Raw genomic sequence first — 27,838 nt, 5'->3', positions numbered from 1 at the left:
TGGAATCTACCCTCCTTGGTGGGCCAAGGAGTCTGCAATAGTGTTGCCAGTCACACCTATTGACATTATATCTGGCGGCTTCGGAACGAGACAGCTGGAAATCACTTACAAAGGCCGCGAAATACATATTTGAGATCAAAAGAAAATCTACTGCCGAGGACAGACGTTGACAGCGAAAGGATAATAGAAATCGACCACCGGCTGACAATGGTTATGTCTGCGCTGGTGTGGCAAAATATGTAGGTTGCAGCAGGGACCACGTGAAATAATGCACTTCTCATTACTCTTCGGACTCGAAAACAAGCTTTATTTATTATATCAACTGATATGTAACCCATATTCATATAGCATATCTATTTTTTGAAAATGTGATCCTTTTTTTAAGTGTTAAATTTGTCAAACTTGTGAACTGATTGTTTCTTCTAAAATTATATTGAATAAATGCTTTAATTGAAAAAAAAAAAAAGAAACCAGAGACCATCTTACCTTAATGATTGTATGGAACACAATAAGAAACCAGAGACCATCTTACCTTAATGATTGTATGGAACACAATAAGAAACCAGAGACCATCTTACCTTAATGATTGTATGGAACACAATAAGAAACCAGAGACCATCTTACCTTAATGATTGTATGGAACACAATAAGAAACCAGAGACCATCTTACCTTAATGATTGTATGGAACACCATAACGTGGGCTACCTCATGCTTGATATGCTTGTGTTTGAGGATTGGAAATACAAAGACAGAAAGAAGAATGTGATTCATGGGAGGCTAGCTTTGAGAAGGTGCACCCGATGTAGTGAGATAATGTTTTTATTTTGTAAAATAAAGTTCACGAGTCATCACGTCACCAAAGGCTACTCAATCTCTTGAACGCCACCCCCCCCCCAAAATGAAAATTAGCATAATTATTAAGCATTGGAGAAATTAGTTGTTTTTTTTTTTTTTTGTTGTTGTTGTTTTTTTTGGTATTTCCGCATTCATTCAAGCATGTTTTAATCATGGAACTTAATAAATTAATGTTCAGGAACATTTTTTCGCATCGTGTTCTAAATCTAGATCTAAAAGAAAATTATAATCTTATCTTATCTTATCTTATATAATACAGACGTTACTTCAAAAAAGAAGATGTTTAGTATATGTATTTACATTCGCTTAACCAGGGTTCTTTCTCGGAAAGGAGGGAGTGGGTGGGGTAAAAAATGTTCCATTTTTCTATGTAATATTCATTTGTTATTAAGAAAAATAATAAACTCTATAATTTGTATAAAGTAGGTATTTTTTAATGTTTTTCTTGTTTAAGAATCAATTACAAATAAGAGTCCACATTTTTAAAGAACATTTCTTACATTGTCTATTATAATTATTTTAATCCATTATAAGATTTTCTAATCCCATATGTCCATCCTATCACGAATACGAACCAATTGGTTAGGCAGTGTTGAGTGTCCATCAGGTAAACTTTTTAAACATTTGTCGCTATAGATTGATATTTGACCTATTGCAATCGTTGTAAATGAAATGTTTACATTGATCTAAAATCTATATAATCCAGATATAAGTCTTTCTTAGTTAAACTTAGTAGGGCTAGATCTAACATTCTGACAATTCCTATAGTAAAAATTGTATTGAAAGTAGCCTACTAACAAGAAGTTGCTCCTTCATGATTTTAGACCTTTCGACTGTACATTTTATAGAATTTATTCATTTTAAAAGGTGGTGTGTACTTTTATTAAAAATGCATAGGTGATTTTTCTCTCCAGATTTTGATAGAAAAAAAGGGGGGGGGGGGTGCAGGCTTATAGTGATCCTTGCATTAAAACTATCCAAACTTTAGTTGAAAATATATTGGACATTTTCAAGGATCTTTTTAGATTCTATTTTTTTTAGATCGGTTTTAACATAAGTGCTTTTTTTTCACTTTGTTGTCATCCCCCAATTCTCTTGTGGGCCAGTATTGGTCTTGAGTCATTGACTCAAGCGCATTGAACCCTTTCACACCACTGATGCTACACCAGAGACCGTGGGCCCCTAATTGTCGTGGGCCAGGGTTCATTGAACCCCTTTGCGCCATGGATGCTACGCCACTGACAGCATATGAATTTTCGTTTAAATGCATATGTTTGTTTTAATGCAATTGGAGAAATCACATTATGCTATTACTATGCCCTATGTATTTTGTTCTTGCATAATCTCTGGACTAGATGATGACGACATATTAACCCCATGGTGCGGCTTTAGTGTGAACTGTCGGGAAAAGTTTAGATGTTTCGGGGACCGGATGTCGGGCATATCCCGTAGTTTGGGTTCACTGTAATGGGCAACGGCAATGCATTAGATCTAGATCTACCAGTTACAAATTACTGTTATCAATGGGCCTATGACCTTGACTAATAAAGTCACCCATTTTCTTTATTAGTATAAGAGCAGGGTGCCAGGACATTCTCTCTGTTGTCAGCAGCAGACGCCTTGGCTGGCTTGGCCACGTTCGTAGAATGCCACATGGAAAGAAAGCATAAAGGAAGGGTCTCGGATAGCAGATGCCATACACAACAGAAGCAGGAAGAAGGGTAAAAATGCAACTGCGCCTGGTGATTACATATGCCCAACCTGCGACCGCAGCTGTGTATCAAGGATTGGCCTCTTTAGTCACACAAGAAGTTGCAAAGGGAAAAGATTATCTCTCGAGACGTAAAATGCCACAGATAAATTATAACTAGAGGTAGCGCTGACGGTGTTATGGACTGGTAAAACAAAAGCAACTTTCTTAATCTCAGTTGTATGCACATTTATAAATGGGCATTTTTATGACCAATTTTATTTCACTTTTTTTTAGAGCGCCTGGATTTCCTTATACTGTACATGGCAATATAGCCTCTACATTGAAGTTAAAAGAAACAAAAACTCTCCTTAACTCGAAGAACATTGATGAAAACTATTCTAGTGTAGAAATTATATAGGCTACTATTTAGGCTACAAAGGCTACCCGGTCATGTGGTATGCGCGCTGGATTGTACTTCAATGGTCACAATGGTTTGAATCCTTTCCGGTCGCCATCTCCTGCCGTCCTGCAGGAGGTTTGGGCTAGAATGTAATTATCTGCAAATCTAAAAGAATATCGGAAACGCGTAAACCAAACAAATTAATTAAGCTATTTAGCATCTTTCTACACGAAATAGTATAGAATGCATGTGCAAAGTTGGAAATAGATAAATTATTTTCAAGTTTGACTTTGCTTGAAAATGACAGACTATTTCGATGGAATGACGGATTTCCTACTGTCATAACTCTCGGGAAGGCAACTCAACGAGGACAGGTATTTATTAACAGGACATCATAATTACATTGTCTGCCTTGAGCACAGCGCCTTCATAAATCCTAGACGTGAGCTAAACTTTGTTGTCTTCTTCAATGTCAACACTATATGCTGCGGGATAGGACACAGTGATAACTCTATACTTTGTTGTCTTCTTCAATGTCAACACTGTATGCTGCGGGGTAGGACACAGAGATAACACTATACTTTGCTGTCTTCTTCAATGTCAACACTGTATGCTGCGGGGTAAGACACATTGATAACACTATACTTTGCTGTCTTCTTCAATGTCAACACTGTATGCTGCGGGGTAGGACACAGTGATAACACTATACTTTGCTGTCTTCTTCAATGTCAACACTGTATGCTGCGGGGTAGGACACAGTGATAACACTATACTTTGCTGTCTTCTTCAATGTCAACACTGTATGCTGCGGGGTAGGACACAGTGATAACACTATACGTTGCTGTCTTCTTCAATGTCAACACTGTATGCTGCGGGGTAGGACACAGTGATAACACTATACTTTGTTGTCTTCTTCAATGTCGACACTGTATGCTGCGGGGTAGGACACAGTGATAACACTATACTTTGCTGTCTTCTTCAATGTCAACACTGTATGCTGCGGGGTAAGACACAGTGATAACACTATACTTTGCTGTCTTCTTCAATGTCAACACTGTATGCTGCGGGGTAGGACACAGTGATAACACTATAGTTTGTTGTCTTCTTCAATGTCAACATTGTATGCTTCGGGGTAGGACACAGTGATAACACTATACTTTGCTGTCTTCTTCAATGTCGACACTGTATGCTGCGGGGTAGGACACAGTGATAACACTATACTTTGCTGTCTTCTTCAATGCCAACACTTTATGCTGCGGGGTAGGACACAGTGATAACACTATGCTGCGGGGTAGGACACAGTGATAACACTATACTTTGCTGTCTTCTTCAATGTCAACACTGTATGCTGCGGGGTAGGACACAGTGATAACACTATACGTTGCTGTCTTCTTCAATGTCAACACTGTATGCTGCGGGGTAGGACACAGTGATAACACTATACTTTGTTGTCTTCTTCAATGTCAACACTGTATGCTGCGGGGTAGGACACAGTGATAACACTATACTTTGCTGTCTTCTTCAATGTCAACACTGTATGCTGCGGGGTAAGACACAGAGATAACACTATACTTTGCTGTCTTCTTCAATGTCAACACTGTATGCTGCGGGGTAAGACACAGTGATAACACTATAGTTTGTTGTCTTCTTCAATGTCAACACTGTATGCTTCGGGGTAGGACACAATGATAACACTATACTTTGCTGTCTTCTTCAATGTCGACACTGTATGCTGCGGGGTAGGACACAGTGATAACACTATACTTTGCTGTCTTCTTCAATGCCAACACTTTATGCTGCGGGGTAGGACACAATGATAACACTATGCTGCGGGGTAGGACACAGTGATAACACTATACTTTGCTGTCTTCTTCAATGTCGACACTGTATGCTGCGGGGTAGGACACAGTGATAACACTATACTTTGCTGTCTTCTTCAATGCCAACACTTTATGCTGCGGGGTAGGACACAGTGATAACACTATGCTGCGGGGTAGGACACAGTGATAACACTATACTTTGCTGTCTTCTTCAATGTCAACACTGTATGCTGCGGGGTAGGACACAGTGATAACACTATAGTTTGTTGTCTTCTTCAATGTCAACATTGTATGCTTCGGGGTAGGACACAGTGATAACACTATACTTTGCTGTCTTCTTCAATGTCGACACTGTATGCTGCGGGGTAGGACACAGTGATAACACTATACTTTGCTGTCTTCTTCAATGCCAACACTTTATGCTGCGGGGTAGGACACAGTGATAACACTATGCTGCGGGGTAGGACACAGTGATAACACTATACTTTGCTGTCTTCTTCAATGTCAACACTGTATGCTGCGGGGTAGGACACAGTGATAACACTATACGTTGCTGTCTTCTTCAATGTCAACACTGTATGCTGCGGGGTAGGACACAGTGATAACACTATACTTTGTTGTCTTCTTCAATGTCAACACTGTATGCTGCGGGGTAGGACACAGTGATAACACTATACTTTGCTGTCTTCTTCAATGTCAACACTGTATGCTGCGGGGTAAGACACAGAGATAACACTATACTTTGCTGTCTTCTTCAATGTCAACACTGTATGCTGCGGGGTAAGACACAGTGATAACACTATAGTTTGTTGTCTTCTTCAATGTCAACACTGTATGCTTCGGGGTAGGACACAATGATAACACTATACTTTGCTGTCTTCTTCAATGTCGACACTGTATGCTGCGGGGTAGGACACAGTGATAACACTATACTTTGCTGTCTTCTTCAATGCCAACACTTTATGCTGCGGGGTAGGACACAATGATAACACTATGCTGCGGGGTAGGACACAGTGATAACACTATACTTTGCTGTCTTCTTCAATGTCGACACTGTATGCTGCGGGGTAGGACACAGTGATAACACTATACTTTGCTGTCTTCTTCAATGCCAACACTTTATGCTGCGGGGTAGGACACAGTGATAACACTATGCTGCGGGGTAGGACACAGTGATAACACTATACTTTGCTGTCTTCTTCAATGTCAACACTGTATGCTGAGGGGTAAGACACAGTAATAACACTATAGTTTGTTGTCTTCTTCAATGTCAATACTGTATGCTTCGGGGTAGGACACAGTGATAACACTAAACTTTGTTGTCTTCTTTAATGTCAACACTGTATGCTTCGGGGTATATATATATAGTTCGTCCATCGTGGTTCGATGATGACCACATTGTCATCCAGGGGGCTGAGGGCTTTGCACTGGGGTTTTATGCCTCCTCATGTGGCTGGTGAGACCTATGTGAGCCCGGAATGTTCGGCCGCACACTGGGCAGGTTATTCCAGCTGGAGCTAGTGTCGCCTTGCTTTTCTTTTCTGGCGTTTTTTCTTCTGCCAGCGTTGTTCTTTTTTCCTCAGCAACCTGTGCGCCAGTTCTCACAGCGCGAGGCCATGATGCTCTGTCATGTGCCTCTGTCTCCCAGGTGCTTGGGTCTATGCTGAACGCCTTCAGAGAAGATTTGAGGGTGTCCCTGAAGCGCTTTCTTTGACCACCTAGCGAGCGCTTTCCTTGGCCATACAAGAGTCGTTTAGGGATGCGGTGGTCTTCCATTCTGTAGACGTGACCTGCCCATCGCAGCTGGGACTGCATCAGGATTGTGTGGATGCTTTGCAGACACGCTCTTCGAAGGACTTCTGTATCTGGTATTTTGTCTTGCCATTTGACATTTAGTATTTTTCTCAGACATGTCCTGTGGAAGTGGTTTAGTTTCTTTGCATGTTTACTGTACACTGTCCATGTTTCTGAGGCATAGAGCAATGTAGGGAGGATGACGGCTCTATAGACCCCTAGCTTGGTGTTTGTGGTGATACCACGTCTGTTCCAGACATTTGTAGACAGTCTGCCGTAGGATGCACTGGCCTTGGCGATACGCAGGTCGATTTCACTATCGATTTTTCCATTTCTGGAGAGTGTGCTGCCAAGATATGTGAATTTGTCCTATGCGTTTATATCTTGTCCATTTATAGTAATGCTTGGATCCGAGTAGGCTTTCCCAGGAGCAGGTAGATATAAGACTTCAGTTTTGTTCGTATTGATGGTAAGGCCAAAGTCTGAGCATGCACTTGAGAAGTCACTGACGATGCTCTGCAGATCGTTTTCAGAGCAGGCATTTAGGGCACAGTCGACAGCAAATAGCAAGTCTCTGATTTCTGCTGCGTTTGTTTTTGTTTTTGCTTTAAGCCGCCTCGGGTTGAATAGGCCACCATCAAATCTGTATGATATATTTATCCCGTTGTTTTCTCTATTTGTGAATGCATCTGTCAGCATAGCGGAGAACATGATACTGAACAGTGTAGGTGCTAGGACACAGCCTTGTTTTACCCCGTTTGATACTTCGAAGGGCTCTGATGGTTCTCCACTTTCTTGGACACGAGCCTTCATGCCATCATGAAATATTCTCACCATGGTTATGAATTTTTGTGGACAGCCATACTTTGACATGATCTTCCAGAGTACTTCTCTGCTAACAGTGTCGAATGCCTATAGCAAAGCATTAAACATACTCGGTCCTATGGAGAGAAAGCATCAGGACTGGTTTGATGAAAACAGTACTGAGATCAGAAAACTATTAGACGAAAAGCACAAGCTCCACAAATTGTGTCTGAACAACCCAAAGTCCCAGTCCACTAAAGATGCATTCACTAACATCCGCAAAAATGTGCAAAACAGCTACGCCAAATGCAAAATACCTGGATTAGCAAGAAAGTGGAAACAATACAGGAATTTGCTGACAAGCACGATATGAAGAACTTCTACCATTCGGGGTAGGACACAGTGATAACACTATACTTTGTTGTCTTCTTCATTGTCGACACTGTATGCTTCGGCGTAGGACACAGTAGGCCTAATAACACTATACTTTGCTGCCTATTGTCTGTTAAGAGATCATAGAAATTTACGAAACGAATCTCACGGGCTGCATCAGTGTCGAAAATCGATAAGTCCAGTGTTTTTATTACACAATCTCTACAGCTACAAATACAAAGAATTAAAATTATAGTCGATTATAATTTTGTTTTAGTTTGGTACCTGGTCGCTGCTAGGCGATCGGGGTCAGTGGTTCATTATTGAAGAAAAACAATCGCTCTATAACTTCTATAATTTGTTTTTATTGCTCGTGTGGGCAATATATAGGTCTATATATATATATATATATCACGTAGATCGATATCTATATATATTTCAATAAGCTAAAATCTTGAGTTTAAGAATCAAAGTCGTATTTTCTTCTAGCGTTATTTTCAATTCCACTAAGATTTCTTTGCAAGTTGATGTTTCTTTACCATGCTTGAATGCATAGTAAAAAAAAATAATAATAATCCATGATTAATGAGGATAGAAGTGAAAATATCAAACAAGAATAATGAGTAGGCCTAGAGGTAGGGCCTACTAGATGAAAACAAATGACAAGATTGAAACCTAACTAAAGTCCTGCATATCTTGGAATAACATGAATGAAAAATTTGAATTCATATAATTATAGATGCATCCTGGCTTTGGATCGGACTTAAGTCACGTTCGTTATCAGTTATCAGTTATTATCACTGGTTCGAACCGTGGCCGCCGGCGCGTTAACCCCTGTCGTCCTTCCAAGATGTTAAAATAAGATATGGTCTGAAACACACACCTATAGATCTATGTAACAATAGGTCTGTCTCACTGTCTGTAGTCTGAAAGTTATGTCTAAAAGATAATAGATCTATCTAGATCTATATTAGGGTATATTAGATCTAACAGCTCTGTTATGTTACAGTGTCTGTAGACTAGATCTAATTCAGAGTTGGCATCTTTTGGTTGTTAAAAAAATTAACTGTATACTGTATACGTATAAAAACGAAAGTAGGCAATCCAAGAAGGTAGTCTTGCTACTGAGATAGTCTACTCTAATCTAGTCTAGATCTAGATCTAATCTAGCTCTAGATTACATTGGTTAACAATTATATAGACCTAAATCTAGAAATGTCAACTAATAGTACAATAATCCCATCGTTCTTAGCAACTTGGCTAAAATTAATTGCACCAGGCGAATGCTACGAGGAATTTTTCATTAAGCTGAATTTTTTGCACGGTATTTCTCATTTCATTATCAATCATTTATGATGATTAATCATTAACAACAGATTATCATTCTCATAATATTAAATAATTAATATGTAAATATATGTACTATTTTCTATGATATGTCAAAGTCAATGATTTTGATGTTCAGTTTTGCCAACTGCTGACACTTTTTCAATAAAATAGATGATACTATTACTATGAACAGGCATACTTGAGTACTATGAATGTATGAATAGTATGAATGATTTGTTTAGCTAGATGTCTATGGTATAACGCTGGCGCGTTAACCCCTGTCGTCCTTCGAAGATGTTAAAATAAGATATGGTCGGAAACACACACCTATAGAATAGATCTATGTAACAATTGGTCTGTCTCACTGTCTGTAGTTGGAAAGTTATGTCTAAAAGATAATATGAGCCAAGAAATTTAGTTCAGCTCAGAAATATATTCAAATTAGATGCATCTATAATTATATATGAATTCAGATTTTTTATTCATCATTTCATGTTATTCCAAGATATGCAGGACTTTCGTTGGGTTTCAATCTTGTCATTTGTTTTCATCTAGTACCTCTAGGCCTACTCATTATTCTTGTTTGATATTTTCACTTCTATCCTCATTAATCATGGATTATTATTTTTTTAGATGTAGATCTATTATCTTTTAGACATAACTTTCAGACTACAGACAGTGAGACAGACCTATTGTTACATCTAATAGATCTATAGGTGTGTGTTTCAGACCATATAGATAGACTAGTCACTTGACTAGAGTCTAGAGCTAGCAGCTAGACACTCTTGACTTGAGATCTCTACAGTTACAGTCTACACACTGTAACATTCTTACATTGACAATAGTCTTTGAATCATGAATAGACTAGTGTCTAGTCAGGTGCAACCAAATCTAGATCTAATTCTAAGACTAGATCTAAGACCCTAAAAATAAAATTCTGGTAGACTCTGTTATTTAATTTGAATATATTTCTGAGCTGAACTAAATTTCTTGGCTCAAATGACCCCAATCATCATGATTATGATCATAATATCATGAAAATAAATGTATATGATAATGATGATTTCAAATCATTCAATGTCATAATTCATAATGACATCATGTCATGATCATTGACATTGAATCTTGATTCAATTATTTCATGTCTTTTTTTTTTCAAACACTCATATCATGATGGCAAACACTTATTTCATGTTAGCAAGCACTCATATCATGATGGCTAACACTTATTTCATGCTAGCAAACACTTATAATATCATGATGGCAAACACTTATTTCATGTTAGCAAACACTCATATCATGTTGGCAAACACTTTTAGCCCATGTGTTAAAATTTTTTTTCTTGTTGTCACAGTTCTGTGTGCAAAGATTCTGATAAGCAAATGCCTTGGATATGCTATCATCTGTGGTTCATGTATTGGTTTGTATATTGTCTTTTTATTTTTTGAATCTCATTTTTATTTATTATTTTAATTTAATTTTACTTAAATTTAATGTCAAGTATAAAAAACTTGAAAAATAAGATGTATTTCAATATTTGACTATTGAAAGAAGCCTCACAATGAAATGTATATTTATCAACTAACTTTTGTTATTATCACAGTGAAAGTGCCCCAACTAATCAAGATTTTAAAGGCTAAGAGTGGTGAAGGGATCAGCTTACCAAGCGTGACATTTGAGTTAGTTGCCATCTCAGCTACTTGGGCTTATGGAAAAGGACATAACTTTCCCTTCTCGTGAGTTATTTATCTGAAATTTCTATTTAATGCAGACTAACATTCTATATTGAAGGCATTATTAAGTTAATAATACATTTCTTTAAAGTTTGTTTTTATTATTTCAAGTATAAAAAGTTAAAGGTTATTTTAAAATGTCTTTTCAACGTGCCTAAGAATACTTATATAGTTGCTTAATATGTGTAAAGTTATTAATATCAATCACAGATGAATCAATTTAAAAACTACTGCCACCATAAGAAACTTACTGTAATAAACTGAGCATTTGTTCTAGCAGATGATTTGGTTGCATGCAGTCTGGATTCAGCAAAACATTAATTCATAAACCATTGTTTTGAGAATAGTCTGCACAAAGTCAGGTTAAGAATCTCTGATAGGTAAAAAAAAAAAAATAATGCAAAGTTTAAGATTAAGGCACTAACATTTTGATTAAATGAGAAAATAAATAAAAAGCATAAGAATAATTGGAGAATTCTGGAAACAATATAGAAAATAAATAGGTGTACATGGGAGAATAGTGGGTTAGTCATGCAGTTTTAGTTAGATATATACAATTTTCAAAGTTAATTTAGTACAATGCTTTGTGTCCTATTGGTTGGCTTGCTCAAGTGGTTTTATCATTCATTTGAATATATATAAGTTCCTCCTTCATGGTCGAAGATGAGCACATTTTTCATTTCCTATGGACTCAAAGATGGCTGTAAAGTCCAATCCTCACTTTAAAAAGTCAGCCACATGCGTGGGTTAGGTCAGTTGCAGATAGACCTGCTTCTCTCAACTTTTGTTGGTTCGGCGCTCTTTCGCCCTGGCCACTCTTCTTGCTTCAAATCTTGAGACTCAGAGCTTAACAGCCATGAGGAGCTATCGAGAGCTAGTGCTTATATCTGAAGATATAATTTTAGACAAAGGACATTGGTATTTTTCAAAAAGGGAATGCAACATAGATTTTTTTGTTTTGTCTTTATTTGTATTTGCCACATTTTTTTTTTATTTATCATCTCAGATAATTTTGCTTTCTCTTGTCTTAAAACAGGAGCTATGTTACCAGAAAATATTTAAGGTGTGGGCATAAAGTGAAATAAAAAATCATGTCAATATCTTTTTTTCTTATAGATCGTATGGAGAATCAATATTTTTGGCAATACAAACCAGTATCATTGCATTCCTTGTGCTGGCATTTTCTAATCAGCTAACAAAGGGTTTAGTCTATGTGGCAGTTTATGCAGGAACCCTTGCATTTCTTTTATCACCTTCTGCTCCCATGAGCTTGTTGGTTGTTTTACAAGGAGCAAATATAGTCTTGGTTTCTTTTAGTAAAGTAAGTAGAAGTGACAAGTTCCACTTAAGATTTAGTTATCACATGAACCAACATATAGTATGTATGTATTTCATACATTAGAGATCATTTAAAACTGAGTGGTCAGTGGAGATTTTTCTAAAATAGAAAATTCATTTATAGTGATAAGTAAAGTTTGTTGGTAAGCATGCCACATGTCACCCTTGTTAAGCAATGGCCACTAAAATAAACTTTACATTACATGCTGGGTTTAAACAGTAATTTTTTTATGCAGCAAATGGGAAAAGTTTATAACTAAGAATCTCTAATTTTTGTTTCCTCTTTACCATGCCTCGTTAACCGTAGGCCACAGAAACAGATGACCTTTACATCATCTGCCCTATAGACATAAGGTCTGAAAGTGGGAACTTTACAATATCATGTCTGCACCAATAAAAGAGAAAGTAAAGGTACCCCTCTCAGTACTTGCTATCTATGATGTAAAGGCAGTAAACCTCATCTGTTTCTATGGCTGAATTAACAAGACTGTCACATTGCCAGTACAACAACCAACCATAACCAACCACCTTTACTGCTCCAGTGTATGTCAGATATCCATTAGAGTTTCATGGGCATCCTAAAAATCTCAGCTTCAAAATTTCAGTCTTCACTTGACACCCCTTAGTTTGAAAGCCAAGTACTTCACCATTTCCTTCACCACTCCTCCATACCTGTACCAATTACTTTACTTACTTTTTGAAAAAAGTTGTTTAGTCAATGATAGTCATTAGTACAAACATTTATTGAGTAATCACTTTTTAAAAAAAAGGAATATAAATTTATTTCAGATGATTCAAGCAGTATCCAACTACAACAATGGCAGCACTGGACAGCTTTCTGTTATAACAGTTTATCTCTTGTTTCTGGGTTCTATAGCTAGGATCTTCACCTCAGTCCAAGAAACTGGTGACATGTTTGTTGTCATCACCTATTGTGTGGCCACTCTGTTCAATGGCGTTATTGCTGCCCAGATGATTTATTATTGGAATACCACACCTAGTCCACAAGAACAGAGTAAGAAAAGTTCCTAGTGATACAGAACCATTCCAGATATTTTTAATATCAAATTTTACCATCAGTTATAAATTATATCCTTTTAATTAGCATGTAATTATTTTAATAGTGATTGTATATATCATATGCATCTTCTTTAAATTATTGTAAAACCTTCCAGATTTTAAAAAAATATATACTCAAATGTATTGCTTTGTTGGTTTTTATTATTGTTAATGTCTTTGTCATATCATATTATTGTCTATTTTAATATAGCCAAGAACTTACAACCACATCAAAATTAACATATACATGGTCATATGAGTGCATTCAATCAATTTCTTCTATGAGCCAAACTTCAATCAAATTTGTTACCCACACTTTTGAAAGATTTTCTAAAAAATGACTTAGGGAGAATAATGGTTAATTATTCTACTATACTGAAAAGTATTGTTTTGTATTACATGTTCCTTCAAAATTAAAGATAAAGATTATTAAATCCTAGCTCAAACCTCCTGCAGATGACAGGAAGGGTTTGATCTTTGGATCATCAGACCACTGACCATAGCGCATACCACACAACCATGCAGACTTCTTGAGATCAGACAGCTAAATAAGGCTCAATAGTCTCCCATCACTGTTGTCAACATTTGTGAATTATTAAAAAGTTAAAAAGCTTTGGCTAGAATTCAAATTTAGCATTTTGGCCACCATGGGCTTACATCTCTGGCACTATGACACATATTCATGGGTCTTCAATAGTTATGATCACTTGCTTTGAAAGAAACTGTACATGTGTCATATTGCTGTTATTTTTTTAATGTAACAAATAATGAACAAAACAAACCCAACTGATTTCTTAAAGGTGCAAACACTGAATAAATGTATGTATTAATTTTTTCTCCTGTTTCATTTGGACATTTAATATTAGTTTTACTGTTACCTGACACCGTATTCATATTAAAACTGACATTTTTACATAAGTTAAAGATTGTTATTTGTTTTTCACTTTATGGATAATTAATGATTCTTTCAAAAATGCAGTTTAAACCCAGAAAACCATCCTGTAATTAGATTCAATAGTAGTTATTTAAAAATGTACAAATAGGTGAGGGCTATAAGTCATCAAGAAACCTTTGTTAACTGTTGTCATCATAATTGGATCAACTGTATTTAAATTATGCTTTCTTTTTATAAATTTAGTTTGTGTTACATTACTGGAAATATAAAAATTTAAATATACTGGTACTAATAATTCCTGTTTCAATAAGTTGAAACAAACTTTCACTAGTTCTTTCAGAGCTATACCATTACATGTGCATCTAGTTCAGTTCTTTGCTTGTTAACATTAATAGAGATTCTGGTTAACTTTGTATGTTATTTTTTTTTTTACAACTTTGTTTTATGTTTGTGATTCATGTTTATTTGAATTGATCATGACATAGATTTTAGGAATTGTTGACTGGAAACAAAATCATACAAATTAAAATTTGTTAAAAAGATATATATATTTTTTAAATAATTATTCTAAATTATTACACATTATATAAGGTTACTGTAGCTGAGCGGTAAAGCAATTGGCTTCTGAACCGGGTTCTAGGTTGAAATCCTGGTGAAGACTGTGATTATTAATTTTGGGTTCTTTGGGCGCCTCTGAGTCCACCCAGCTCTAATGGGTACCTTACATTATTTGGGGAAATCATGGGCCACAGAAACAGATGACCTATAGATTGCAAGGTCTGAAAGGGGAACTGTACTTTACATATATCCTTAAAGTACCGTCCAGGGTATTCTAAGCTGAAATTTGTAGGTATGGTGCAAGCTGCATATTATCAAAGAGTCATTCAATACTAATTGTAAAGTGTTCAAAAGGTCCTAGAGTCATGTAAACTGGGGTACCATGATATATTCCTATTGTCAAGTTTTTGTTCTGGTCTCACTGTGAAAGTCAAGTTGGAATTGTAATGATCTTATGGACAGAGTGATATGAAGCTTAACACAGTTTTTGTAGCAATAATAACTTTTAAACCATCCACATTTACTTTCCACAAAGAATGTCGGGCATTTTTTAGAGCAGTCTAAACCTATAAATGTGACTAGGCACGTCCCTTTAAAATGTTGCATTTATATTAACAAATAGTTAGTAGAATTGTTAATTCTATTAATAATCCAGATGTTAATGAAATGATTTAAATAACTGAAAGTTACTTCTCTAAACAAATTGAAACAGCTTTGTTGAATGAAAATGGTGAAAGGGTTACACAGAACAGGTTTTGGGTTAGGGTTGGCTGTAATTTTTTTAATGTGCTTGTAAGTAATGCAAGGAACAACATTTAAACCATCCATTCCTTTTCATTTTTGTGTGCATAAAACCAAGAACACAATAATTAAATAGTAACAAGTAACTTAAAAAAAATAATTTATTTATTTATAAAAAAATAACTTTGATCTTTATGAAACTGATGATGATCTATAATATCTCATTTCTTGTAATGCTTCCCGACAATGGGTATGCCTGGGCTGGATGTGGTAAAATATGTAGGTCACAGCTGGGGCTACGTATCCACAGGAAATACTGCATTCCTCATTAATCTCAGGACTCGAAGACAAGCCTAATTCTTGTAATGCTGCATAGTTGCATGAAGTCTTTCCAGTGAGCTTTGCACAATCAGGTTCTTCTATTAACAGTCCAGTTCATGATTTAGCTAGCGAATGGGGTTTGAAACTTTCCTGCGCAAAATGTTCATGTAGGGCCTACATCTAAGTATTTATTCAACTTTTTTTTTTTACTGAATACAAAGTAACACTTGAGTCACATGCTGGAGTCACGTGCTGTAATTCCTTAAGCTGTGTTGAAACAAGAACAACATTTTTAAATACAATTTTTAAAAAGACAAATACCTCCATTTTGTAAATTAAAATAAATAATTTTAACAAATTAATTTAAAAACAAAATTGAGCTCAAACCAGATATCCGGTGTTTTTGACACCATCATCTCCTTGTACAAACGATGCTTCCCATTAGGCCAGGGGCATTGCTTTGAAAAATTATAATGGCCAAACTAGAGTTTTCCCCATGTGACCAACAACAGTGGCGTAGCAAGGTACTAGTGGGCCTAGGTTGAAGAATATGTTGATGCCCCCCCCCCCCCCCCGTATGACATATTTTGTGTGACAAAGAAATCCAGTAGTTTGTATGTATCAGTACATTTACTAAAAGATATCCCAATGCAAGTTCTTAAACACAGCCCTATGTTTAAGTATTGTTTGGCAAAGTGAACATACTGCGCAAGTGGCTGCTTTTGTTGAAACAATACATGGAGGCTATTCAGTGGCGTAGCTAGGGTGGGGGAAGGGGGTCCAAATTTGAAAATCCCCCCGGACCCCCTATTGAGGGGTCTCCCAAATGAGTTTCCGAAAATTGTTTTACATTAAATATCAAATGCCTTTATCTAATGTCAGGATGTTGCATGTCAAAATATAATAATAAAATACTCAGACACAAAGATAAAGCAAAGGCACGTTCCTCATTCCATATGCTAGGACAAATTTGTACAAATGCTCCTTCTTCCCTAGTGCTATTAGAGCATGGAATGGGTTGCCTGAGCTAGCCAGGAAAACCAGTGACTTGGCAGAATTTAAGTCATTGGTTAATACGCATGACTAAATGCATGACGCGAAGGACGTAATCATCTTCTTTTTTGAAGTAACGTCTGTATTATATAAGATAAGATAAAATACAAGGGCCCCTAAAGAGGTCAAGCCTTCCGGGCCCCAAAATCCCTAGCTACGCCACTGAGGCTATTGTACTGTTCGCTCATATTGAAAAAAAACATCATTACCTTGGTATCGTATGAAAATTTGTGCGATTTTATTACTTAGAGCATTTGTTCAGTCAGTCTTGCAGACTTCTGGTTCTCGCAAATATAAAAACATACAATTGACTCTCTGGTTGCTATTTCTTTGGGTAGTTCGTCCTCGAAGTTCACAAAACAATGTCAGAAAATAATGCTAGGTTAATAAAATTTAATTTTCTTTGTCTGCTGTCAACCATGATAGAGAAAAATTCCACAGATTGGATCTCCTCTAGGTGTTTTGCTAAATTGCATAGCCCAAGAGGTATAAATATCTCGTTTTGAATCTGTGGGACGAAGCTTATATATTTTTTTCTTAAGAATGTATGTAGGCCTTCTTCTAAGACATTGTCGTTGTTACTTATTTCACCTAAACGATACTCCACTAAATGAAAGGTTGTTGCATGCTTCAGTTAAAACTAACATTCACTATGCGATGAATTACTTTCAGTCAGTAACTGTCAACTTCTTCAATGTGCTCCTTGTTTACATCATTTACCGTTCTCAGTCGTGTTGTCATTTTGTTAGGCAGGCTTGTTGATGAAGTGAAGTCATTAGTAGGCCTATCTTTTTTTTTTTTTGACGATTCGGTTGGAAAACAAACAACATTGATGCTGTGTCAGGGTATAAACCCGAGACCATCCGAATGACAGTCTAGGCCTATAGCACATAGGCCTACCAGACGACAAGCAGCCATTCAAGTGAAAGACACTATTTCACGATAAATGTAATTGTCACTATATCTTAGAATATTTTTTTTTTTATAAACCTCCTCCCCAATACAGTCACGATAAGTAGTTAAAAGTCAACATCTTTAATGTTTCTATAAGCAACAAACAGAATAGGATGTTTCTTTTTCTTGTTTAATACCTATTTTAAGTCTAAAACTAGATTTATGGTAATAGAGAAAAAAAATCCATACTTTAAAATAAAGCAGAAAACAAAAAAGGTCATACTATCAACGTTTAATATAAACCTAGAGGGAAAACATAAGAAAGAATGAGAGTTTGGGACCCAAACGTCACCACCAACCCGCCGTCACCAAATTACAATCAACCTGATGGAAGCAGTTCCTTACACTGACTCTAGCTGAAACACAAGTTAATATAAAGTTTGATATGACGTTCAATATTTTAAGGAAAGTTTTTAATTTTTAGCCAACTTTTTTACAAAATTGCATTGTAGGGTAGGCCACAATTGGTCATTAGTCAATGGACAAGGCGATAAGAAACCCCCATGCGTCATGCTGTGTCGTATTTAGATTTGAAAATGCCTTAGAGTCTTTTGAGATATGGGGCCCCATATTAGTCCAGATATTGTATGTAACTACTAAATACTTCTTGGAAGCCCTAAGCTAGAGCTTATGTTGCATAGAAGGGCCCTAGCCCATGGTAGTTTCACCTAAATGGTCGTGGGCCCGGGTTCATTGAACCCCTTCGCGCCATGGATGCTACGCCACTGGCCAACAAGCTAGTATTCACTGTTACATTTCTAGAAAAAATCATTAAATCCGTTTTTGAAATCAGAGTTCAGTTTCTGCCCAACCACCCTCTATGAAGTTTTGACTTGAATAGATAAAGAGTCTAGGTATTGTAAAAAAAAAATAAGTCTAATAACATTTCTGAGATAATTATATATATTTTCAAATGATCAAACCAGGGTTTTCACTGTGTGGCCAATTAGTATTTTTTCCCCTTATATATATATATATATAGCTGTTTTTGAAATACCCGTATGTTTTAGCATATGGGTTTGTGTATATGTTTTTGAACAGTGAATGAGAACTTTATATTAAAACAAACACTTGATAAGTTAAGATCTTTCTTTGAAACTCTTTTAAAATAAGTGGATTTCTGTGGTAATATGAGCATTGTGTAGATAATCCAATGCCCTTCAGTCACAATAAATACCTCAAATTGTTCAACCTCAAAGCTTAGTCTTCCAGCTCTCTAACATAAATATATGCTACGTTCATTATTACTTCTACCTAAGACATGAGACTATCAACTCTTGTAGATTGAAGGACTGTATTTTATTTGGATATACAAGACAACAACAGCAAGTATCTAAGTTATCCATTTTATTTACAAAGTTTGGTTTTCTTTTAGAAATAAGTTTCTAAAAAGCATTTTAATGACAACATTGAAGAGGGCAAAATAAAACTGTACATTGGATCAGAGGCTCTTATTAATGTGTCTATACAAAAATTAACCCACATAAGGGGGTTTCTTTTTGTGTGATTCTTAGCAGGAGAGTAATACATTGGACCACTAAGTTTGTTTTTTAGGTTTCTTATTTTTTTAAATAAAATGTTCTTGCAAGAACATGTCAAATCATAAAGATTGATGTGCAATCCTCATTACATTTACAGTATATAAACAAAAAATAATAAAACATCAAGTTATGTACATGTATTAAAATAAAAATATATACTTTCTTTTTATAATCTAATCTTTGCAAACCCCCAAAACATCCAAATGTGAGATAAACATAACTCTTTAAACTAGGACATTGAGATACAAATCAAATTTACTAAAATGTCATTATTTACATTTTGTATGGACGTAGAAATGAGATAAATTAAAATGATAAATTTGCACAACTTCAAATTATGAGTCAATACTTCAAAAAAAAAAAAAAACAATAGCTTTTTGTAATTATCAGAGTAATGACCAACTGTTCTATGTACAATATGTACAAACTTAATGTAGAAAAAGAATGGACTGGGCGAGCACAACCAAACATAAATTGAAACCAAAGGAATAAATTCAAATATAAAGATCTGAAACCATTCCCTACTCACAGTCCACATTTCTATACATAATTTAATATTTAATAAAAAAAAAACAACTTTATTGGTTATCAATGGGGTATGCTCTCAGATAGATTCAATTCTGGTTGAATGGAATACATCTTCACAGCTTTAAGGAGGATTTTTGTTCACATCATCTCAGCATTCAATGTATCATTTTGGCCAACCTCTTTCCAAATTGTAAATTATTCAATCAATAAAATAGAGTTTAAGAGTTCATTTACTCTTTGCAATATACAATTTTTTTTAAGATAAATATTTTGGTACAGTAATATATTTCAGAAAGGTGAGAGAAAAAAATCTATTTATCCATATATATTTGATCAAATATTTTTGAGAAATGGGCATTAATTCTGAAATATACCACTGAAGTAGAATAATTGGATATTTTTGTATTCTATGTGTAATTATTGTATAAACCTAATATTTTTGTGTGTGTGCCTAAACTGATAAACTTAGGTCAATTAATCTATGTAAGTATTTGTTCAATCACTTGAAATGATTTCTCAACAATGGAGGTCCAAAGTAATGATGCTTTCCAAAATCAAAAAGTTGATTACTATTTAATGTCCCAATCAAATAATTCATTTAATAAGCAAGTTATTTTGTCATAATCAAGTTACAGTGAGACACAAGTAAGACAAATACTGTATACAGGTACAAAGGAAAATTACAACATCAAGTTGTTTTTCGTTCATCTAATTAGTTCTTCAAGATTTTTTTTTAAATCTTAAAATGACATCTACTATCAAACTTAATTGTATCCAATTTCACTAGATCATCTAATTTGTTTGTAATACCTGATGTTTGATAACATATTTTATTAATCATAGATAGCTATCAGTCTGGATTCTAGAAAATCATGAAAATAACAGGCTATTCAGGTAGAGTAGCTTGACAAAGTTCAACTGTGCATCTAGCACTAAGCAAGATAACTTAAAGATAGGTCCTGCCTAAATCCATTTCAACAGAAAGTTATTTATAAAGAAGAGGGGAAAGGAATTTAAATACAACAAATAAATTTGTACTTTATTTCAGACCAATAGGATCTCATCTAGCAGAAAATAATAATAATTACATTGTAGAAGAGTTTCCAAAAAACAAACACAAAATATTATTATAAAATCTATTTACAGATAGAGGGCACACATATTTAGTAAAAACTCATCTGCTTTTAAAACAATATGATTCAAATATTTATTAACAATAAAATTATCAATTCAATGTTTTTCCAAATTATTCCTGTCACCCAGCACACAGACCAGCATTTAAATACAGATAGAAAATGCTTTTGTAACATAAAATTAGTTCAAAAACAATTTCACCAGACAATATAATTTTATAATGGTGACTTGGTAAACTACCCCATTGGCTTCCAGAAGAGTTAAAAAAAACAAAACAATCACCATGGCCATAACTACACTCAGGAGTCCACAAAAGGTTGGTCTATTCAGATCAACACAGAGATACAACAAGGTTGACCGATGGCAAGTGTAGATGTCAAAAAGAGAATTTAAGCAGACCCCCGGTGGACAACAGTTTTGTCAGCATTAGATGTGGGTCTGCCTAGTCATGTACTACACCCATCCTTAACCTTTATTTTAAAAAGGCCTCAGTAATTACAGTTCTTAACCAGTCACTTTGGTAAATAACATTTTCCCAAAGTATATTACCAAAAAAAAAATTACTTTGGCAATAATAAATACAGTATATAACATTTTGTTCAGTATACATTCAATTTCATTTTCTATAGAAGTAGAATATTTCAAAGTGAAAACAAAAATAATTTTAAACTGACAAGAGTATTTATTTTTACTTTATTTAATGCTATTAAAAAAAAACACTACATCCCTGTTTAAGTACGACTGATTTATTCAAAGTCAAGTTTTGAACTTCTACAAGCAACTTCTACACACAAATCAACACTAAAAATGCAAACTTATGGTTACTGACATTTTACAAATATGCAAAATGACAAATTATGACTAGCAAAAAATTTGACATTAAAGTATAAATCATTGTAGACATTATTCTCTGTTCTAGTGTTATTAATCAATACACACACATAAACAACCATCAACTTTGTTGAGTAAAACTATAATACATGGATTCATTGTGCTACAATTAGACTAAAATGCTCCCATTTGAGTCTCAAAACTTTAAATTGAGTCAAGGGTAGCAAACTAAACTAGCCTTGTTACACAGAAAACTTATGGATATATATATATATATATATATATATACTAGAATAAGAAGACAGGGATATCAATGTTCAGGTAACATTAATAATACTTCAAATTTACTCATGAGCAGAAACAGTAAAAATAAACATTTTTTCTATTATGTAATAATATAAATGTATATGTTTCTGTGACAAAAATTATGTACACAATGGTATATGGACACAAATTCAGTAGAATAGCAAATCCTTAAACACAAGGACCAGTGATAAAACTGGTTAGACACATTTTCTTCTAAGCATCCAAAAACTGAACTAAGAACTTGTCTGTTGCTTAAAATATTCATCGGTGGTCACATAGCTAACAATGTCTTTCATCTCCCCGCTGTCCTCACCTTCCTCTTCCCCTTCAATGCCACGAGCCTGCAGGAGATTGTCAATCATAAATCCCCCCCTGCCTCTTCCACGCCCTTTAGCAGATCTAACCCTTCCGGAACCACTGCCATCCTTAGCAGACTTTTTCTGTGTTTTAGCACGTTTAGGTTTTGATGCGGCATTTGATTCAGCTGCAAGATCATCTCCTGACTGGCTTTGGTCAAGGCTGAGATTGAGGGAATCTTCTTGTGGTTTCAAAGTTTGCTTACTATTCAAATCAGGCCTTTGAGAAGACCGAGAATAGTCTTGACCTTGAGACTGAGATAATGAATTGGAAGGCGGGTAGCCACCTTCAAATCCTTGATAACCTTGGGACAAATAAGGACCAGGGCCCATAGGCCTGCTCTCAGTAGGGCCAATAGGTCTACCATCATTAGGACCCATCAGCCTCCCATCAGAGTGGCCCATTTTTTGATCTGGATGAACATTACCATGAACATGCTGCTGATGAAATTTAGGAGGATAGTGAGGGCCACCCATCATGCCTGAAGCTGCATAAGACTGCATCATTCTAATCTGGTTAGGGTCATTCATCCCTGGCCAGGAGCTCACACCATGTTGTTGTTGATAATGCATGGATTCGGCCCAGCTGTTCATGGCAGCAGTGCTAACTGCCGTTGTTAAATGATGAAGCTGTTTTGGACCAGATGGTGCAGAGGTGGAAAGGGATTCCGCTTGACTTGAGGATAAAACATCTGAGCTCTTGGAAGATGAGCTAGAATGAGATGGCACTGGCCTATGAGGTAGCTGAGCTGCTGTGTGTGGTACTTGATGCTGTGGATCTTTTGGTGGATCTTTGGCTAGCTCACCCTCAACAGGTGGTTTGGTTTCACTTGATTTGTTTGCATTCTGAGGGTTCTGACTATCCATTTTTTCTGTAGTAGAGTGGTCTGTTTCATTTCCAGAATTAGACTGCCTAAGTGATTTGGAAAACTGTGCATTCATTGCTTCTGGGTTCATTTTAGTGGTATTTGGGTTAGAGGCAGTTGTCTCTTTGGTACTAGGTGGGGCATTTTTTGTCATGATATTATAGCCTTGATTCATGGCCTCTGAATGTACACTATAGGGATAGGCATTTGGTGATCCCATCCTAGGTCCATATGGCGGCATATTCTGAGGCCAGGTGTTTGGGGGGTGCATAGCCTGACCTGGTGGATGACCATATGATTGATAATAGGGCCCAGGATAATGATAATGCCCATGAGCTGGGATTTGGTTGGGGCCCTGAACATTTGGTGGCCCGGCATATCTCTGTGGATATGGCATGGTTGCTGGGTTGACCTGATTCGAGGTAGGCTCAGTGGGACCTTTAACTTGGTTTTGTGGTGGGTTGGTGGTATAGGTCACATTTGGCTTTTGATCAGTTGGGGATAATGTCTGTTTTGAAATTTCACCTTTGTTGTCAACAATGTTGGGCTTGATGTCAGCACTGACCTGTCCCATTTCAGGTTTAAAAGGTGATGAACCTGATGTTGGAGCATGGTTTGGAGGCATATGAGCGCTTGGTGGCATGAAAGAGGCATGCTTGGGTGGATGGGCCATCGATAAAGAGTGAGGCTGGCTGTGTGCAGTGTAAGGAATTGGATATGGTGGCATATGCCCTGGGCCACCATAAGCCTGTTCCAGTGATTTATACCCTGCTACACCTGGCTGTACACTGAGATTTGCATCACCCATAGGGACTGATCTATGTACATCTTTTTCATCTGTGACTCCCTCTTGATCTCCCATGCCAGACTTAGATGATTTGGTAACAGCTGCAGTTGGTTCCGTAGCACCCATCGGAGGGCTAGTGACTTTCATTCTAGGTTTGGATTTGTTTTGAGCTTTGGAACGCTTCCCTTCTTTCCCTTCATTTTTTTTAACATTATTCATTTCTGATTTTTCTGGAGTGTATCGCTGCTTTTGTTCTGTTTCTACTTTGTGAGGAGAAACCATAGTAGAATGTTGTTCTCTGCTTCCATCTGTACTGGGCATATGTGAAAAAGATTGAGGCATACTATGTTCATGGCCAAGATTTTTGGTCATCTGACCCATGCTATTTAGTGGTGAAGACATTTGGTGACCTGATATTCCACCTTGGTAGTGACCTGGATAATGCTGATGCATGCTGTGATAAGGTGTTTGTATACCATAATATGGATGTCCCATCTCTCTTAAACTGCCAGGGCCCATCTCCCTTGGACCTCCTTGACCCATCTCTCTTGGACCACCTTGGCTCATCTCCCTTGGACCTCCTTGGCTCATCTCCCTGAGTCCACCAGGACCCATCTCTCTATGACCCCCATGAGCCATGTCTCTGGCACTACTAGGAACAATATCCCTAGGACCACTTGGGCCCATGTCTCTGGATTCTCCAGGGCCCAGATCTCTAAGAGAACCAGAATGAATATCTCTAGCACCACTTGGGCCTATTTCTCTTTCAGGTCTAGCACTTCCAGGGCCAATGACTCTTTCATTTCCTGGTCCAATGTCTCTATGTCCAGGAACCATTTCTCTTACATTTCCTGGGCCCATCTCCCTGATATTTCCATGGCCCATATCTCTTGCATTTCCTGGTCCAATTTCTCTATGACCAGGTGCCATTTCTCTTACATTTCCTGGGCCCATCTCCCTGATATTTCCATGGCCCATATCTCTTGCATTTCCTGGTCCAATTTCTCTATGACCAGGTGCCATTTCTCTTACTTTTCCTGGACCCATCTCCCTGATATTTCCAGGGCCCATATCTCTTGCATTTCCTGATCCAGTTTCTCTGGGTGCAGGAGCCATTTCTCTTACTTTTCCTGGGCCCATCTCCCTGATATTTCCAGGGCCCATCTCTCTTGCATTCCCTGGCACCATTTCACGCCTACCTTGAGATGCAGTTTCTTTGGGGAGTGGCATTCTATTTGAACTATAATTTTGCATGTAACCAGTAGGTATATCATTTGGCTGTTGCATGTGGAAGCTAGCATTCTGTTGCATGGATGAGTGGGCCATAACTCCTGGAGGAGGAGGTGGTTTATGTTGAGAGTAATTAGAGTGAGCCATTGGCTTGTGTGCTTGACTGATAACCTCACCAGGCTCCTGAGTTGGATATCCTTGGTTCATTCCAGGCTGGAAGTGATAAGCAGGGTTAGTGTTAGCACCAGGAGGATACATAGGATGTCTCATGGGGGACCCAATCTGATGCATGGGATTCATGCTAACATGGGAAGGGGGGAAGTGGGGGTGATCAAAGCGAGGAGGAGGCTGTCGGGAGGGTCCTATCATCGGCCTCTGGTGTGAAGAGTGTGGTTGTCCAGAATGAGGTGGTGGATGCTCGTGTGAGAATGAAGACATATCTTCTGGAGAGTGTGATGGGTGATAATGAGCAGGATTGGGTGCAAACTGCATGGGGTGTGGGTGACTTGTCTGACCTGGATAAGGGTAGCCACCATAATTAGAATGTAATTCAACAGGGGCCTGGGGAACCGTGCTGACATTAGCCAAGTCAACTTTCGAGGTATCCTTTTCTGTACTATCAGAAGACAATTTCTGGGATTTATTTGATTTTTGGTCATCACTGTCCTCTCCTCCTGAAGGAACATCTAAAAAGTTGGGAACCTTCTTTTTCTTGGTGACTTGTCGTTCTGGCTCCACCAGTAAGTTGTCAGAATTTTTATCAACAAGAGCTTGTGGTTTAATTTCTAGTTGCCCAGGCTCAGATAAGCATTCTTTACTTTTGCCTCTTTGACGGCGAGCAGGAGGCTTTTTTACTGTGCTGGCCTTTGCGAATTTCATCTCTTCTGTGCGCTCGGCCTCCTCATCGCTCACTTTTCTAACTTTGTCAGGCACATTATCCTCTGATGCAACAGGAGCATTCCCTGGCTCTTGCTGCTCGTTTCTCTTCTTCCCCTTCATTTGTCTCATCTTAGACTTTGGACCAATTCTAGGCTTACTTTTTGGCACAACTTCAGGCTTTGGTTGGATTTCTTCTTTTTTGAGAGTTTCTTCAGCAGGGGCTTCTTTGGTGGGAACTTCTATTGTAAGTGCTTCAGTTATAGGAACCTCAAGAGACGGTTTCTTCTTAACTGGTACAGTTTCCAGCTCAGCCTCAACAGGTTTTTGTTCCTCTTTAAGAGGAAAAGACTTTTCAGCATCCTCGTCAACAGTTTTGTCGGTATCTTCATCTGAAGATCTCAAAACATTTTTCTTTTTAAATTTAGGGGACTCCCCTGAATCTGAATCTTCTGTGGCACTATAATCAGTGTCTTCAGAACTGGATTTTTTTGTTTTTTTCTTTGAGCTTTTTTCATTTTTCTTTTGGGATTCAATTTCAGAGTCAGGGCTCTCACTGGTATCTTTCCTTCTTTTCTTCACCAGCTTTCTGAGGAGTTTTCTTCTTCGAGCTATTGAACTATCTGACTGTGAATCACTTCCTTCCTCTTCTTTGACTTTTCCTTTCTTTTTCGCAGTTGCAGATTTGGCTTTCTGTTTCTTTTTCTTGCCACTGAATGAGTCAGAGTCATCAGAACAAAAATCTGAGGTGCTCTGCTCTATTTCTGTTTCCTCATCCTCAGAGTCCCAGACATTGTAATGAACGCGACCTCGATTAGAGTTCCTAGTAGACCGTCTTTTGTTGCAGCGTTCATCACTCTCATAATCATCATCATCCACCACTGAAATATAATCAAAATATCTATTAACATCTTTTTTTTTTCCTTCTACAGAAGACTAAACCATAAGTTTACTATCAAAATTAAGTGCTCTTTAAGAGACCATAAAAAATTAAGAGGCATGCATTATAAATGATTAACATAAGGTATTAAAATTTAAACCCTTCATGTAAAAATAACATTTAATGTAAAGTACTGGAGTCATTTTGTAGTCATCACAAAAGAAACACATTTTCCAGCACTTACCAAAACTTTTAGCTTTCCTCTTAGGTCTATGTGAAGGGGAGTTGCTATTGTACCAGGTTTTCTTTGGTTTCCAATCTCCAGAGTCCAAGTTGGTAGAGCTGGCATCATCCTCTTCTTCCTCAGCATCACTTGCTTCTGAACTGTCTTCCTCACTATAAACATGTTTAAAAATATAAATGTTTCCAATACTTAAAAACATGCTAACAGTATGTATATGATATAAGTGAATATCAATCATTACATTAATTTTGCTGGATGCTCATAAGCTTATTTCTCATAGGTTTGCCATTCATAAGCAGCATCACAGTACTGACAATTACAGGAACTACTTGCAAAATGTAAATAAAGTAGATAGCTTGTAGAACATAATAAATATGAAGTTTATTAAAATCCATTTTTCATGAAGATGTTGATGAATATAATAAGTTTCAATGTTTCACTGAAAATACTTTCATATCACACTAAGTTCACTACTTCAGTTCATATAAAACTAATCATTTCAACTTACAAACTTCAAATAATAATTTCAACTCCAACTA

At 36.8% G+C, this 27,838-nt stretch overlaps 2 protein-coding genes across 4 annotated transcripts in view; one reads left to right on the top strand and one right to left on the bottom strand.

Moving 5' to 3' along the window:
* Positions 1-1,325: 1,325 nt before the first annotated feature.
* LOC106061786 (mannose-P-dolichol utilization defect 1 protein-like) lies at positions 1,326-14,637 on the top strand. 2 transcript variants are annotated; one of them, XM_013219987.2, is made up of 5 exons: positions 1,326-1,463; positions 10,423-10,488; positions 10,672-10,804; positions 11,918-12,122; positions 12,929-14,637. In XM_013219987.2, the coding sequence occupies exons 1-5, from the start codon at positions 1,406-1,408 to the stop codon at positions 13,169-13,171; spliced, it is 705 nt and encodes a 234-aa protein (XP_013075441.2). In that variant the 5' UTR covers positions 1,326-1,405; the 3' UTR covers positions 13,172-14,637. The 2 variants fall into 2 exon arrangements, with proteins under 2 accessions (XP_013075441.2, XP_013075439.2); XM_013219985.2 differs by lacking the exon at positions 1,326-1,463 and adding an exon at positions 8,673-9,063.
* A 4,367-nt stretch (positions 14,638-19,004) lies between these two features.
* The window catches only part of LOC106061787 (uncharacterized), a 34,324-nt gene continuing 25,490 nt past the window's right edge, over positions 19,005-27,838 (bottom strand). For both annotated transcript variants that reach the window (XM_013219988.2, XM_013219989.2), the window contains exons 15-16: positions 27,300-27,451; positions 19,005-27,056 (exon numbers count right to left, since the gene is read on the bottom strand). In XM_013219988.2, coding sequence (XP_013075442.2) covers positions 22,294-27,056; positions 27,300-27,451 — 4,915 coding nt within the window. In that variant the 3' untranslated portion in view covers positions 19,005-22,293. The remainder of the gene's footprint in view (positions 27,057-27,299; positions 27,452-27,838) is intronic.

Source organism: Biomphalaria glabrata, chromosome 15, assembly GCF_947242115.1.
Source record: "Biomphalaria glabrata chromosome 15, xgBioGlab47.1, whole genome shotgun sequence".
NCBI lineage: Eukaryota > Metazoa > Mollusca > Gastropoda > Planorbidae > Biomphalaria > Biomphalaria glabrata.
Note: the sequence above shows the minus strand (reverse complement) of the source record. Positions and strands in the feature narration are given on the sequence as shown.